Below are 16,376 nucleotides of genomic sequence, written 5' to 3'. Positions count from 1 at the left end.
AAATTAACAATGCACCCCCATCAAAGCACACATTGCAAGAAACAATTTAAAAAAAAAAAGCATGAGAAGTGATCACCACTCACTTGGCAAACCTTAGCCCATTTGCTGTTGGGCTATTCAAGCTTCTTTGCTTCCTGGTTTCTTCCCTAATGTGGGCTGGACGTTTCTGTCTCCAACAAGGGATAGGACTTGCTTACCTGTTGCTGTTTCACGCTTGGCCTGACAGCCCCCCTCTTGTTAGACAATCATGCCGTGTCTGGGGTTTTGCCATTACAAATAGCACTATAATGGATATCTCTGCCTTGTTCCTTTCTCTTCTGTTGTTTTGTTCCTCGGGCTGTGTTCCACAACTCGAGGTCGTGTCAGAGAGCGTGACCGGTCTTATGGTTCTTTCTGTGTTTTGCTGGGTAGGCACAGAAATATTGAACAGACTTAGAGTGCCAGCAGCAAATAAATATTCATGTAACCCTTTATCATTCACAAGACACTTCCCATACATTTTCCCAGTTAATCCGGAAGCCAGATCCTCACACTTGCCTTGTCCAGCTGGTGAGGGAAGAGAGCCTCGGGGAGGGAGGTGTGCCCAGGTGGAGAGACGGGCAGGCAAGTGAGGCAGGACCTGCACCCGGGTCCTCTTTGTATGTCCCCCCAGCACGTGCTGGGCATGGGGGGCTCCTGCCAGCCCCACTGGGGATGGGGGGAGGTGGGGTCGGGCCTCTTGCTGTCGCCATCATCATTACTATTTCACCTGTTTATAGGCTGCAAGGTGGTCCTTCCAAGTGATTTAGTTGGCAGTGCTTCTGGTGCCTGTGTTTTACCTTGAATTTTTACTGTTTGTTCTTTTTCTTCTGTAAGTGGCCCATTGCTAGACACAGCTCATCTGTTCCATGGGCCCGGGCTGCCTTGCTTTACAGACGGGGAAGCTGAGGCTCAGGGGTAGATAGTGAGACCCGCCTCCCAGACCAGCACTGTTTCCGCTCTGCTGTGAGATGTGAGGAGCAGGGTGGGGACAGGGGGGTGAGGCGGGCATGGGAGTTGCTGGAAGTTGCTAGAAGTGGGCCAGTCTTGGATGGTAGTAAGGGCTTAGCCAGGGAGGTGAAGCCCCAGGGTGGTGCTGGGGCATCAGCGAACCAAAGCAAGCACTAGTCTTCGGAGCATTGATTGATTGATTGATTTTTTTAAAAAGATTTTTATTTATTTATTTATTTGACAGACAGAGATCACAAGTAGGCAGAGAGAGAAGGAAGCAGGCTCACCGCTGAACAGAGAGCCTGATTCAGGGCTCAGTCCCTCGACCCTGGGATCATGACCTGAGCTGAAGGCAGAGGCTTTAACCAACTGAGTCACCCAGGCACACCTGGAGCATTGATTTAGTCATGAAAAGTAGCCCTTGGATTCTCTGCCGTGTCCCAGGCGTGATGTGGATGTTGACCTCTGAGGCTACTTTGTACCCAGCACTGCTCTCAGCAGTCACGTCTCGTCATTTGCTTAACTACACAAAGCCACTGAGGCTGGGTCCAGTTCATAAGTGAAGGAACTGAGGCAGAGGGAGGTTAAGGAACTGGTCTGAGATCACACTACTGGTAAGTGGCAGAGCCAGAATTGGAACCTGGACTTGGTTTGTTGACCACTATGCTGCCCTGCCTCGGTGTAAGCCACAGATGTGTATGAAGGAGAGCTCCTGACCTTGAGCGAGGGCTGGAAAGACAAGGTCCTGGAAGACATCCCCAAGGAAGTGGCAGGAGGTCTGGGATGGAAAGAAAGATGGGAAAGTTTGGGTAGAGGGTAGAAGAGTACAGACCAGGCAGAGGGAAGCTTGTATGCAAAGTCCCTGTGGTGAGCGGAGGTCCAGTACATTTCAAGATCTCAGGGAGTGCTGGACCTGAGAGCAGGTGGTATGGTATGTGGGGAGCCCAGATGGGACAGATGAGGCCCCCAGGTGACTGAGGGTGACCCAGTTAGGTAAGGGCAAGGGCTTTGGGGAGCGGGTGGCTGAGTGATGGTAGGGGGATTTGGCCCAAGGTTTGCAGGACCTTTCCTGCTTCTGGCCTCCAGAGGCCAGACTTGTGAGCCAAAGAGAGCATGGAGGTGGGGGAAGCCAAGCCAGTTGAAGAAGGACAGGAAAGGTTCTAGATGTAGCACCAGTGAGGACCATGGAGGGGTTGGGAGGACAGGCCAGGAGCTGGGTGTCACTAAGAGCCTAGCCCAGTGCATGGTAGATGGTAGCTGCTAATGCTTCCAGAGCCTCCCCTTTGCCCTCAGTGACCATGGCCTTTGTGGCCCAGGATCACAGAAAGGAGGCAGACTGGACTGGCTTGAGAGTCTCAGGAACATTAACAGCTGTGATCAGAGTGGATGATGTGGCAGCTCAAGCCGACTCCAGAAGAGAACATTTTTCTTAACAGGGACCAGACCAGGACCTTGCCCAGACCAGGACCTTTTTCATTTTCTCTCCCATTCATTGCCTCTATTCCTGTAGCAGTCTGTTGCTGCACCAAACAAGGCTCAGCCTAGAGAAGCAGAAGCATCAATAGGTTCTTAGTTCAGGCTGCATCTCCAAGGACCATCTACTAGGTAGCTCGGGAACAGCAGGAGTTGGTTCTCACAGCCTCATGGCTGCAAGTCCCAGACCAACCTGCCAGCGTGGTTGAGATCTCTGAGGGTCCCTCTCCAAGTTTCCCACTGCCACCTTCTTATCGTGTCCTCACATAGTAGAGAGCAGGGAAGCGAGGTCTTTCCTCTGTCTTCTTCTAGGGGCACTGCTGCCAGCATGAGAGTCCCACCCTGTGACCTCATCCAAGCCCCGTCACCTCCCAAAGTCCCCACCATCTCACACCATCCCACTGGGGCTGGGGTTTCAACATAGGAGTTTGGGTGGTGGGGCACCTTTCTTTTTTAGCAGTGGTCTTTTGGGGGGCTGGGTGCCAGCTGACCAGCTCTCAACCAAGAGACCTGGGTGCTTCTGACCCACCAGACCGAAGGGCTGGCTCGTCCCACCCACGTCCCTCCCACGGGCAGCATCTACCCTCAAAGTCAGCCAGTTCCACATGGAAATAGGGGCAGAGGGAAAGTCTGAATGACCAGGCAAAGTCCAGTGGACGTAAGGACCGTGCATCACGGCGTGTCCTAGAGCAAAAGCATGACGGGGAGAAGCTAAAGATTACGAAAACTGCTCAACCCCAGGGTAACCATTGCAGCTATGCGCTGCTTCTTAGAGGAAAGAAGTTCTCAGGCCGAGCCTGGCTTCCAGGAGCCCTTTGGATGGCCTTTGGAGGCCCTGGGCCTGAGCTCTTCTGGGCTGGCCCCGCCTTGATGGCTACAGGTATCCACTCCCTCTTCAATGCCCATACTTTCTCTTTTGCAACCCAGCCTCAGCCAAGAGGGACCCCCTCGGTGGCTCTGATGCTCTGGACACATTCAAGAACCCAGACCAGGACCCGAGGGAGGGAGGCCCAGCTTTCCTTGTCCACCAGTGTCTTCATGGCTGTGGTCCACAGCATGGTGGGGGGTTGTGGACCCAATTTAGTGGTTCCCCAGCAGCATTTTAAAAAACAGAATAGCGTAGAAAATGTCAGCATTCTTTGCAAGTAGGAGGGTAAAATTTGTTTCAGTTGTATGTATTTACACGTAACAAGGTTATAACCTAAAATGTATTTCTTGCACAGTCAAAAAATAGTTAGAACATTTTAACCTAAAAGGTTTTATGTTTGTTTTGTTCTGTTGGTGAAAATACCAGGAAAGCAGCATGGGTCCACAGCCTTTCAAGCCACAGGCCTTCCGGCTGAGCCTACCCCCCACCACCAGTATGCAAGTTGTGATGTGTACTCAAGTGGGCTTATTAGTTGACTAGTTTCAAACAGTTTATATGTTGGAGAAGGTCAACCAGAAACTTCACCTGAATTTCACCAAAGCCATTGGTGAATGGTCCAAAGCCATTGCAGTCTTGCCATCTTGTGTGTGTGTATGACTATCAAAGCAGCACACATTCATTTTACGAAGTTTACACAGTGCCAGAGAGGGCAAAAGAGTTCTTAGAGGAATCATGATCCAACCAGCCAGAGGCCAGTGCTGTTCACATTTGGGAAGATCACTGCAGTGTTTGCTGCCAAATATTTTTCTCTGCGGAGATAAATTTGGATCTATAATTTTACCTCCTCCTTTCTTCATTTAACATTAAATATATGCAGTTACTCGTGTCATTAAAAACTCTTTTTAATAGAATACATTTGCATGGATGTACTAAAATTACCTTATTTTAAATCCCTACTTGTTGGATATGTGGATATCCGAACTTTCTATTAATAGTGCTGCAGTGGGCAACTTTGTGTATAAGGCTTTCTAATTATCTCCTCAGAATAGATGTCTAAAAGTGGACTCGTGGAGTCAAAGAGTCTAAATCAAGGTATAGGGCACTTCCTCCTGAATTACTTTCCAGAAAGAGCCAGTGAACTTCCCACCAGCTGGGGGCATGTGGCTCCGGTGTCAGCGGATCCCCGCCAGCACTGAGTGCTCTTGGTTTGCTCTTAGATGTTTATTAATTTGGAGGCCAAAAAGAGTGCCTCGTTTTAATTTGTATTTCTTTAATTACTGGTTAGACTGAGCACGTTTTTCTACGTTTCATGGCCATTTGCTTTTTGCTTTTTAGGAATTATCAGGCAGGTCCTTTGAAGCACAGGGGTTTCTAAGGGGCAATTATTGTCATCGTCTTCAGTCATTGTGGACGCCGGGAACAGTTACGGTTTTCCTTGTCTAGGGCTCTCTCCTTCGTAGGAGGCAGAGTGCTGGAACCCTGGCTGGTGCTGACCTCGTCTCTCAGGTGGTTCAGGCTAAGGTAGCATGTCATAGTCACATGGCCCTCGTTGCTCCTGTTTAGTTTTTCAGCCTTCTGCAGTTTGCCCAGTGTCACCCCGCTCATTATCCCGGGTCAAGCCTCCTCACAGTCCCAGCATGTCCTCCTGTCTGCCATTTGCAGATAGGAAGTCCATCAGCGCGGGGTCTTGCCGGACGCCACTGCGAGGGAACCGTTGAATAGGGACTCGCCATCTTCTGACCCCATGTCCATGCCTTGCCCTCTGCCCTGCAGCCTTTAGGTTTGTGTTGTTGGACTCCGGGGAGGTATTTTTCTAGCTTATTTAACTTAATTGGAAGGATTGGCATGTCGGGCAGTCTTACTGCCTGCTCAAGTGTCTAGGAGGCCTGGATGGTGATAGAGGTCCTGGCTATGGGCTCATGGAGGGGTCCCATGGGGCCTGAAGAGTCCACGAAATGAAAGAAGAGAGAATTTGAAGTCTGAGCTCCCTCAGTGGACTTCTTTTTTTCCCTTTTTACTCTTAGCAAAGAACAGTCTGCCAAAGATTATTCATTTTTAATCTGCTTTACATTTTGACCACATTTGTTGGTTTTAAAAAATATGTGTTTAGTCCACACTGCTGTCCTCTGGAGGACAGGACCTGTCAGCTTCCTACTGCCCACACAGGATCTGATGTCACCAGCAACCATTTGAGTACTATTATTATCCCCATTTTATAGCTAGGGAAACTAAGGCCCAGAGAGACTAAGTGTCTTGCTCAGGGTCACTCAGCTAGTAAATGGGAGGAATGGGATTTAAACCCAGGCTGTTTGGTTCCAGTCTCTGGTCTCTGTGTATTGCTGCCTCCCAGCCAGGTATTCAGTGAAGATGTTCTCTGGGCTGAAAGAAATATCCACATCCTCCCTCTTTTTTCATCTCAAAATGCGTGTGCTAAGGGGTAGTGTTGTGGGGGGGAATGCTGCGGGGCTAGAGTGAGTCATGAATCATTGCCAAGAGCAATCTGACATCTTTTGGGCAAGGGGGAGTACAGCAGTTCAAACTCCCTGTGTAGCAGGAAGAATTCCGCTCCCACTCAATTCCCTAGAAATCTGAGAGCTAGAAAGACACACAGAGTGAGTTGGGAGGCAACCTCCCTTCCAGGCCATGTGACCTGGGCCAAGTCAGTCCTGCTCCCTGGGCTCTGTGTCCCGTCCTTGTCTGGGGGATTGGACCCCTGCATGTTGGGGGCCCTTTCCAGCCTTGACATGCTGGGATTGTGGGTGCTGGGGGACATTCTGAGCCAGCGTGTTTTTATTAAACTCCGTACTCTTTTAATTAGATAATTTATTTTCCCCACGATACCCATGGGTTTCTCAAGTATGAGTTGAGCATTACCAACACTATGTCAATTGAACTAATAGTTAAAAGATTTAACAAGACATTGTGTCTGTTTTTGATTTCCTCCACAGGGACGCGAGAGACAAATTTTACAGGAAACCATTCACAACTTCCACTCTTCCTTTGAGAGCAGTGCCAGCAACACCAGGGCCCCAGGAAACAATCCCTGTACATGATCCTCCCTCCTGTGGTGACCAACGTGAGCTTTCTGAATCCCAGTGCTACCCTCACGCAGCCCGTGTTCTGGCCATCAACTCCTCCCCATTCCCTGAAACACGCCCCGGTTGGTCACACCACCGTGCGTTTGTCACGTTCCCTCTGCCCTAGATGCCTGTCTTCCCTTCTCTTCTCTGCTTTCGTAGTTGGTGATGCTCTTGCTGTAACAAACTCCCAACGCGGTAGACTTATCCTCATATGAAGTCCAGTATGGCTGCTTCTGCTTGGCAGGTGGCTTCCCACTGTAATTTGGGGACCCAGTTCCTTTCACCTTGTGGCCCTGTCATCCCCAGGGGCTTCAGCATCTTTGCTTCTTGCTGGCAGAAAGGGGAAAGGGGCGATGGAGAAGACACAGCCATTCTGAACGACGTTCCTCTCCACTGTTCTTGCTCTATCCTCTCCTGCTCAAGTTCCACATGGCCCCACCTGGCTGCATAGGAGGCTGGGAAATGTAGTCTTTGCTCAGGTGGTGGCTGCCCAGCAGCAAGTCTACACTTAGCCAGGGCGGCGCCATGTTTTAGAGGAAGCTTAGCTTTCCCTGACACATCTTCCCATAAAACTTCTAACTTTTTCTTTGTGATCCAAGTCACCGATCGAGTAAAGCCTTCCTTGACTCCCTTATACAGAAGTAACTTTTCAGGCCCCAGGGTCCCTTACTGCTTGTTTAGGACTCCGTTCTAACACCCGGCTGCACCGACTGCCTACAACACACAGCAGGTGTTCAGGATGTGTGCGTTGAATGCGTTTGTCTTTATTGCGATGGCAGGCTTTTCTGTAAGAAAAAGAGTAGGTCTGCTTTGTGATCTCAGGTCCCTTCTCCCTTCTGGCCGTCAGTGTCCTCACCGCAAGATCTAGGGTCAGGCAGGAGGAGGCTCCGCCGATAGTCTGCTCTGCTCATGCCATGTCGCCATAGGCTTTCCTGCACGTCAAGGGGGAGCAGAAGACCCTAATATATTGCACAGTGGAGGGACTTTGGTGCTCAAATTTTCTAGACAAAGAAGCCAAGTGTTTGGAATTTCTTGTACACCCTGTTAATGCTATGTTCCTCAGAAGGGAGTCGGTCCCTACGGTTTTCTGCCCCTATTACATTTGCAGAGCTTCGACAGTAGCTTTTAGAAGTGTTTTCAAGTGAGTCATTTGGCCAATGCTTGTAGCATTTGTTAACATGCTGGGTGCCGGGGCTACAGAGACAAGCTAGAGCCAGTCCTCACCCTTGGGGACCTTTGTAGGCAGGAGAGGACAGGAATGGTTAATCCCAACCTCAAGAGGCAGAATGGCAGAACTCAGGCTCAAAGTTCACCTCCAGCCCTGTGGCTGGCCAGCTGCATGGCCTGGGACAGGTCACTTGGCCTCTTGCTCAGAGCTGAGAGCCGCTGTGCGGAAAGCTTTTAGTCTGTACAGAGCACCCAGTAGGCTGTCGCCTTCACAGAGTTCTTATCTTTGCCATAAGCTCCACCAGGCTACTTGCTGATCTCCTTGGGAGGTGTGGCCACCCATGTCCCTCCCCAGCCACGAAGGCCTGCTCCCCCTCCATTGGCTTTGCAGGGCAGCTCTGACCACCTCATGTTTCCCCCACCCCTGCCCATTGAGACAGCTTCTCCTCCCTCCTCCCATCCTCCCACTGGCAGCAGCCTACTTTCAACACTCCCGGGAGGAGGCTGCACTTAAGCCGTCACTGACAGGCTTATTTGTAAATAGCCCTCAAAGCCAGGCCGTTAAGGAGACATGGTCAATGCACACGTACTGTGTGCAGCAGCTTGAGGTCAGTGTCGTCCATCCTCTCTGTCACCCTGGAGAGCCCTGCACATCTGGGAAACCCACAGAGTGAAGCTACGTGCCAGTTACACAGCCCAGGGTGGGCATAGCTGGCCCAGACCTGGCTCTGGTGGGCTTCCAGGCCCAGGCCTTTCCACTGATCCACATAGACTTCCGGAGCTGGAGGCACCGGGTATCCTCAATGTTGTAATGTACTGATGTCTCCAGGGCTTAGTTCTCAATAGGCCAAAGGTTGTTTGCCCCTGAAATACACTGGTCTCTGAGTTACGTGCCCCGAGGTTCTTTGTCTGCTTCCTGCTGCTGTGCTAGTTTTTCCGTAAGCCCCCTATCCGTGCAGCATGCTGCCAGGTATATTTGACTGAACATCCGCCACACACACAAACTGTGCTGGAGGGGGCAGCTTTCCTCATCTGATGGCCCAGACAGAGCGGGGCTGATTCTCATCTTGCAGGTGGGAAAACAGGCTTGGGAGAGGTGCTTCTCTTGGCTTTTCCATTGGAGTCAAGTGGCTCTAAGGCTTTTCGCCCAGGCAGTTTGTGTGCTGTCTGATGAGAGATTTCTAGCACACTTTCTGGGGCATGATCTTCCCCTTCCTGGTGACACTCCCCACCCCACACATGTATCCCGCACCCCCCCCACACCCCCACCAGTCTGTAAGAGGCCCTTCTCCTCCATAGGAAGTGTTTCCCTTGCTCAGTGACCTGAACCAGCATTCCCCAAAGTGGGTTCCTTGGAACACTACTTCCATGGGATATTAATGGGTTTTTCATAAAGAAAAATCAAGGGAGTGTGTATATGAAAGTGGGGTAGGGCACTATGTGATCAGATAGGTTTGGCGGGCACTGGGTTAAAGCCCAGTTATATGACTGTCTTGCTGCAGGACATCTCAGTACCTTCAGCTTGCCTGCGTTTGTAGGGCCTCTTGGAGGCAGCTGTGTAACATGTAGCATTTCCCATATGTTTGCTCACAGATCACCTCTTCATGGTGCTCTTGCAAGACAGGTTCCTGGGATGCTGTCCAGGAAGCCTTCTTTGACTGGGACAGTGGCAGCCATGAGGACTCAGCTGCTGGGAGTCGGGTGAGGGGGCACTCAAGGGCTTTAGCTGGGTCAGGGATCCTCAGTCCTTCTCTGTGCCCAGCATTTCCTGGCAGAGGGGCCCTGCTTTGGCAGTAGGACATCAGGGTTGGGGAGTCCCCTGAACTTTTGGGTGATTGGGGCCTGGCTCAGAGGACTCTCCATCTTTTGCAGGGGAGAGGGCCCTGTTCCCCAGCCTTAGTGCCATAGCCCCACTGGTGTGTGCTGTGTATTCGTGCCACACCCCCCACCAGCCAGGGGATACTCCTGCCACCTTCCTTCAGTGCCAGACCATTAGATAGAAGCCAGCTAGTTTTGCAAGGAGAATGCTTACATTCACCAAACATGCACTGAGCATCCAGCCTGTGCCTGCCCTTACTTGTGTTTTGGATCCAGAGTTGAAATATGCACAATTCTGCCCTTAAAGAGCCCAGAGTGTCTTAGAAGAGACAAGCATGTAATAAATGTGTTACAGTGCTGTGTGAGGAGTCTTATAATAACTTATGATGAAGGCATGTGCTAGGTCCGTGGCTCTGAGCACATTGTCTGTGATGGCTGAGGTTTGGCCCAGTAGGAGAGGGCTAGCAGATGAGGAATCTAGCGGGCCCCCAGACAGGGACAGCCTGTGTGAAGTTGGTCTGTATATAACGTTTGTGCACTACATGTTGCTTGGGTTGTTAGATACCTGTTTTTCTGATTTGGGTTGGGTTTTATTGTTGTTGTTTTTTGATTTGGGTTTTTTTAAATGCATAGAAACAGTTTGTCCCCCTGGAGAGAGCACTGAATCTAGAGTCAATCCTAACACTGGGTTTTTGCTCAGCCACTTACTGGGTAACAGCTGGCTTTTTTGTTGTTGTTGTTTTTAGAAGAGGGTAGTGCTCTCCAAGGTGCTGAAGATCAGATGTAAGCAAGAAAGCCCTTTTCACACCATGTTGAGCCATGCAGATTTGAGAACTCCCCACTATGGTTGCACATCTGAATTTAATCTCAGCCTCCCTCTCTATCTCCCCATCCTCCTCTTCCCTACCTCCCACTTGCCCAGATGTAGCCATAGCTAGGGAGGGGAGCAGCGGGTAAGGCCAGAAGAAGGGACCTCCCGCCAGAGGGAGCAGCAGCTTAGCTGGGCTCTGCTGGCCTCAGAGTCCAGGGAAGCAAGAATTGTCAGAGGATCCCCACACTCCAGCAGTTCTGACTCTGGGGGTTTGTATCTTTGGGATTCCCAGCAAGGTGAACAGAAAAAAGCAGGAAGGCTTTCCAGCCAAATTGCAGGAGCTGATCCAGCAAAGAGGAAGCAGGAAACCCTTCCATTTTCTCTTACCTTGGAGCTGCCCAAGGACACAGCCATGCAGGCGAGGATCAGACTAGGCTGCTGTGGGCACCTATGCTGACCCATGCCACCAAGAATGCCTCCCAAAGCTCAGGACTCTTCTTGGGAAGATTTTGCAGCCCAGCCTGAAGATGTTGTGAAGCATCATCTGTGCCCATCTGTCCTTGTCCATTTCAAGCAAGATTATCGTGTCTTTTTAACTAACAGATCCTGTTCAACATGCAAGGACACCCGATGTTTTTTCCTGATAAAGTCAATACCAAATTCTGTAGGACAGGCCAGAGAATGAGTCTCCTCCCCAGGAGGTGGGAGGTGAATCACCTCCTCTGGGCAGGTTCTCCTTAAATATTTCTGGAAGGTCTGCCAGACTCGCCACTGGCCTCTGGAGGTGTCTGCTCCTCTGGAACATGCCGCCTAAGAGGGGATTAGACTCTGCCTGAAATTTCAGCCCCTCATCTAAGAAGCCAGTCTGTATGGACAGTGATTCACCAAAGCTTGGGATGACAGAAGGGAAATCAACACAGAATCACCGGTACTGGGAGAGAGCAGAAAGCTCAGTTCATCTGTCTCCAGTTCTTTCTAAAGCAGAAACACCCAGGGATCCCTCCTCAGGGCCCTGCCCAGTGGGGTGAGCCAAGCCCACCAGGTTCCCAGTTCCTGTCAGAGCCAGGTCCCTAGGGCTACTGGACAAAGGGCATGGCTGTCTTCTTCAGGGAGATGTGTCTCTACCCTCCAGGTAACTGGGCTAAAGTTTAGCCTTGAGTCCTCCATAAAGCTGCTGTATCCTTTGATATGAGACCAAGTTGCCATTTTGTTTCAGCTCTCCCGAGTGGGTTCCCATGTTCCTCAGCATCATACATCACTTTTTATTATTATTTTCCTCATGAAGGGACTTGATTTCTCTAAAGGACTTTTGTTTGCCAAATGTGTATTAAATAACCGTGGATTTGTCTTCCCATGTTGATTTTGCTCATCAAAGGCATAAATGCTGCTCGGTTTCCTTCCCGTGACAACCTTTCCAGTGCAGGCACTCGCAGTGAGCCAGTGAAGCTGTGGGCTGCCCTGTCTCTCCCACACCTGCCCCATTGGGCAGCTCTCTCAGCCCCTTCCTGCCAGGTCAGTGACCATGGCACACAGATTTTGTTTTGCCATGATGCATCACGTCCTCTTTGATCCCCATCATCTATTTCATCCAGTCCCCCCCACCCACTGCCCCTCTGGAAACCACTAGTTCTCTACAGTTAAGAGTCTGTTTCTTGGCTTCTCTCTCTCTCTCTCTCCCTTTTTACACTTTGTTCTGTGGCATAAGGACATTAATCTCACCAAGGTCCCCCGGGTACAGGGAACAGCGGGTCTGAATGCAGGGCTCACCTCTCATTCTTAGGAGGGGCCACGTTTTCTCCAGGCTGTCTTGCTGCCTTTCAACACACAGAGAAACATTAAATTGGTATGAGCCCCACCAGTAACAAAAATAAAACCTGTTAGTCTGTATGGCTTGTTCACAATTTTTAAAAAAATTTTTTTGGCAGGCCGGTGGGGCGGGCGGGGAGGGTGGGTAGCGGGCTGTGTGTGCTCATGAAACACTGTAAATAGCTGGGAGATTCTCTTTGTTCTAAGAATTCTTACAAGTCAGGGGACTGCCTCGTGTCCTCGTGTTCTGCCATCAGTCCCTCATGGTGGCACACTCGGTGCCACAGAGCATACATACAGGAAGCGGAAAGAAGCAGCCAGAGGAAGGCCAAGGTCTGTGGGGCCCCAGAGGGCAGGGCAAAAATACTGGGGAGACCATGGGAGTAGAGCCAGCTTTCCGGGAGGAGGAACATTCCAGGAAGCAGAGCTCCCTCCAGAAGGGCCCCCAGAGACTGGGCCAGCATGGAGCAGGACAGCTGCAGGGGGGGGGTCACATTTTGAATGAGGATTGGACCCAGCAGTTGGTTCCCCAATGGCCCAAAGGTGGAGACGACTTGAGAAAAACAAGAAGGCGAGGAGCTTACCTGACAATACACACATTTTGTAGGACTGGCCTTGATACGAGTCGCTCCTACTCAGCAAGAGCAGGTGGTGGTGACAGTAGTTCTAGTTTTACTGATGTGTCAATCTAAGAGTATGAGAAACACTGTATTAGGTCACTTTTGAGGTCCCTTCCTGCCCTGTGATTCTATGAAGATCTCTGAAAAGAAGGCGGAGTGGCTTATCAATAAATTAAATACAGAATTACCATGTAACAGCAATTCTGCTCATAAGTATATACCCCAAAGAATGAAAAATAGGTATTCAAAACAAAACAAAACTTGTATGCAGATGTTCAGAGCACCTTTCACAATAGCCAAAAGGTGAAAACAATACAGACAGCCATCAGCAGATGAAGGGATAAAGAAAATGTGCTACAGCCGCTCGGAATACTTCTCAGCCCTGAAAAGGAACAGAATGCTGCCACGTGCTGCCACCTAGACAAACCGGACAAGAGACTCCGTGTTACGTGATTCCATTCATATGAAATGTCCAGGATAGGCAACTGGTAGAGCCAAAGTTTGGGGGGGTGCTAAGGAAATGGGGAGTAACTGCTTACTGGGTAGCGGGTTTCTTTTGGGGTGATGAAGTTCTAGAACTAAACAATGATATGGTTGTCAATCACAGATGTACTTAATGCCACGGAATTATGCACTTTAAAATGGTTAAAGCAGTAAGTTTTAGGTTATACACATTTTATCATAATCTTTAAAAAAGAAGAAAGAAGAGGGGAGCTCATCCCCTGGCTGTTTGTCCGTCCTTCTCCCGTCTGTCTGCTCGTCTGGACCTTGTCATTAGGGTGACAGATCATAACCACCCCAGGGTCTTCCTCCCTTCTCCCTCCCACACTCATGTACACACTCCTCTCTGTGCCCTTCGTCAGAGGGTCTCAAGCCAGTGTCTCTTGGGCCTGGCACAGAAAACCCTCACACATGAATGGGGCTGGCCTCGTCCTGGCTCTGGGAAGGGAAGTCGGTTTGGAAGGCGGGAACTTTTTCCAGGCGCCAGGTAACCTCACACGCTCCAGGCCGCTTGCCCTTTCTCTGGCTCTCCTTACTTTTCCCCAAGGGCCTCGGAGCGTCTCTGCTTCACTCACTCACAGGCTCTTTCAGTCAAATAATTGTCTCCACTTTCATCACAATCAGAAACACTCCCTTTGAGTCACAGACCAGTGTTTTCAGAAGCCCTTCTGTGTTGGCATGGACACCCATTGGATGAAGGACTTCTTCAGCTGTTGAGTTAATACCTCTGAGGGGCCCAGCCTCATCAATTCCCACTTACCCCAATGCAGCAGCCTCCAGCCCTGTGCCCCAGCCTCCCTCTGCCCAGTCCCACTTGCCCCTGTCCTGCTGCGAGGGTCCCTCCCAAGACAGCTCTTAAACCACATGCCAGGGGCTAATGTCCACAGAGTCTGCTCCTGGGTCACCCAGCCTGTGAGCAGGGTTTATAAAGGGGGAGGCTGTGTGTGTGTGTCGGGGAACTCAGCCATGGAGAAGGATCTAGAACTGGAGGGTGTACACCCATGTCGCTGCAGCTTCTGTAGGTCGGCTTCATCGGTGAGATGACCTCAGGGAAAATGGATTTTACTAACTCCTCACCACGGACAGTGGTCAAGAGCCTGAGTCGGGATCCTCTGAGAGAATGCCCACCAGGCCACCTGGAGCCCCAGGCTGGACGAGAGGCCTGTGGATGCTGGCAGCCTTCCTCAGGTAACCAAAGTTCTGTTTCTTCACCATCTCAGGCCCTGGGGATGCACCAAGGGAGAAAAGCAAGGTCTGTGCCTTCGTGGAACTTACAATCCCAGGTGTTGGTAGAAATCCTGGCTCACAGGGCAGGGTGAGGAGTAACTGAGAGAATCCAAGTAGAGCTCAGCACAGTGCCTAGCACAGGGCGAGTGCTCATGGGGCATCTGCTGCTTTTAATCACTCATGTCTCTCCCTGTTCCTTGGGGGTCAGGGCCAAAGGAGCTCTGTGCCAGTCACGGGGCAGGGGACATGGTGCTCTGCCACCTTAATGAGCCCTGAGCTGCTAGCCATCAGAGGACCCGGGCTATGGACTGGTAGTAAGGGCCAAGGAGGCACCCAGCCAGGTGAACTGCAATAATGAATGGAAAATATTTGTTTATTACAAAGCAATGAGCTTAACACATGTGGTTCAGTTTACAATATGCCATTGTTTAGGAAGAACACAGAACAACGCGTTGAACCAAAAGGCCCAAGGTGCAGCCTGTGTTGTTTAGACCTGTATAATAGCCCTGTTTGATCCACATTCTGTCACCCACTTCCACATGGATCACCCAACCTTCCTGGGTTGCAATGACTTTTTTTATTTAAAAAAGTCTATTTTAAAAGAAATGCACAGTTCATTATCCATAAGAGTATTTTGATGAGCGAGATGTGACATGCATACATTTTCCCATCCTCTCTTGAGAGCCCTGAGATCAGGTGTAGCTTTCACCAGAGCCCCATGGGGGTTCCAGGATGCAGAGCCTGGGGCTGGGAGAGCCCTTCTCTGGATGGAAATCTCCCACCTGGGAAAAGCCTTCAAATGGGCTTCTGCTGACACTCAGCGAGCTTTCCAAGCTTCCCAAGTGTTTGAGTTTGTAACTGGAGAACGATGGGCATGTCTGTCTGTGTGAGGGATTGGTAGTAATACTTGCATGGTGTTGTCTTAGAAGCTACAGACTTGCTTCTCGAAATGGTATGAGAGAAAGTGCTCCCCCGTACCCTTCCGTGCATTAAACTTATCGTGCCCAACATCTGTCTTAACACCGTGATGCCCTCAGCTCTTACACAGAGAGGGAAACTGGCTCCAACAAGCAAAGTGACCCACCCAATGTAACACGCCAGTTAGAGTAGAACTAAAACTCACCCGGCTTCTGGGGCCACCGAAATCCAGCAAGCACTGACCGTGCTTTGACACACATACTAAGTTCTCTCAACCATCCAGACCTACCATTGGGGTTACCCATTTCATAGATGAGGAAAACGAGGCACAGAGAAGGCAAGGAACTTGCCGAGGGATGCTGCACCTTAACGTAGACCCAGTATAGGTATGAAATTGACCCCTTAGAAGCCAGAAGTAAGTAAATGGTCCTCAGGGCAGGGCATCCATCATTCTGTAGCAGACCCCACATGAGTTTCAGAGTTTGAGTCCTGCTGACACTACTTTGGGCTGAGAGAGCAGATCAGCTCATCTCTGAAGACTTGGTTTTCCCATCTGTGAAATGGAGAGAACAGCAACACTACCTGGCGAGAACGTGGTGAGGAGTGAATGAGACAATAAAGACTGAAGTGTGTTGTAAACTGTAAAGTGCTGCGCACATGCTACTTAGTGGCTTGATTCTCCAGGGACCCTGGCACAACGGTGGAAGAGGAAGAAGCTTGGAGACCGGGGAAGTTGCAGTAGGTGGAACTTCGGGGTTGTCATGGGAACCAAAGCTCTGAGGCTGATCAAGGCAGGAAATACCATCTGGTTTTAAACACCAAAAAGCCTCGACTCACACTGGACTTATTTCTGTAAACAGCAGAATTAACATCATCCTGTAGCGGTAACGTCAGCCCAGAGCAATCTCAAGATTGTCTTCCTGCTGATTTCCCTGGTCAGATCCAGACAAAGCACCTAAGGTGCTCCTTATCCATTAACTGTCACTTCCAAAAAAATGCACACAAGTCACTTAGTAAATCTGAGCTTAAGTGGAAAGAAAACATGTTGGGAGATGGTTTCCCATCCCTCCTAGGCTTTGCAAACCCAGAGGGAAGGCTGGAGGTGGTGTCCAGGGACA

General features: G+C 50.3%; 1 protein-coding gene across 3 annotated transcripts in view; it reads left to right on the top strand.

Annotated features, from left to right (window-relative positions):
- The window catches only part of ANKS6 (ankyrin repeat and sterile alpha motif domain containing 6), a 49,322-nt gene extending 37,249 nt beyond the window's left edge, over nucleotides 1-12,073 (top strand). For all 3 annotated transcript variants that reach the window (XR_014302163.1, XM_082696489.1, XM_082696488.1), the window contains one exon: nucleotides 6,259-12,073. Coding sequence is in view for 2 of the 3 variants with exons in the window: in XM_082696489.1 (XP_082552615.1) it covers nucleotides 6,259-6,363 (105 nt within the window). In the remaining variant the exon portion in view is untranslated. The remainder of the gene's footprint in view (nucleotides 1-6,258) is intronic.
- The last annotated feature ends 4,303 nt before the right edge of the window (nucleotides 12,074-16,376 follow it).

The sequence above is a fragment of the Mustela nivalis genome (genome assembly GCF_964662115.1).
Source record: "Mustela nivalis genome assembly, chromosome: 13".
NCBI lineage: Eukaryota > Metazoa > Chordata > Mammalia > Carnivora > Mustelidae > Mustela > Mustela nivalis.
Note: the sequence above shows the minus strand (reverse complement) of the source record. Positions and strands in the feature narration are given on the sequence as shown.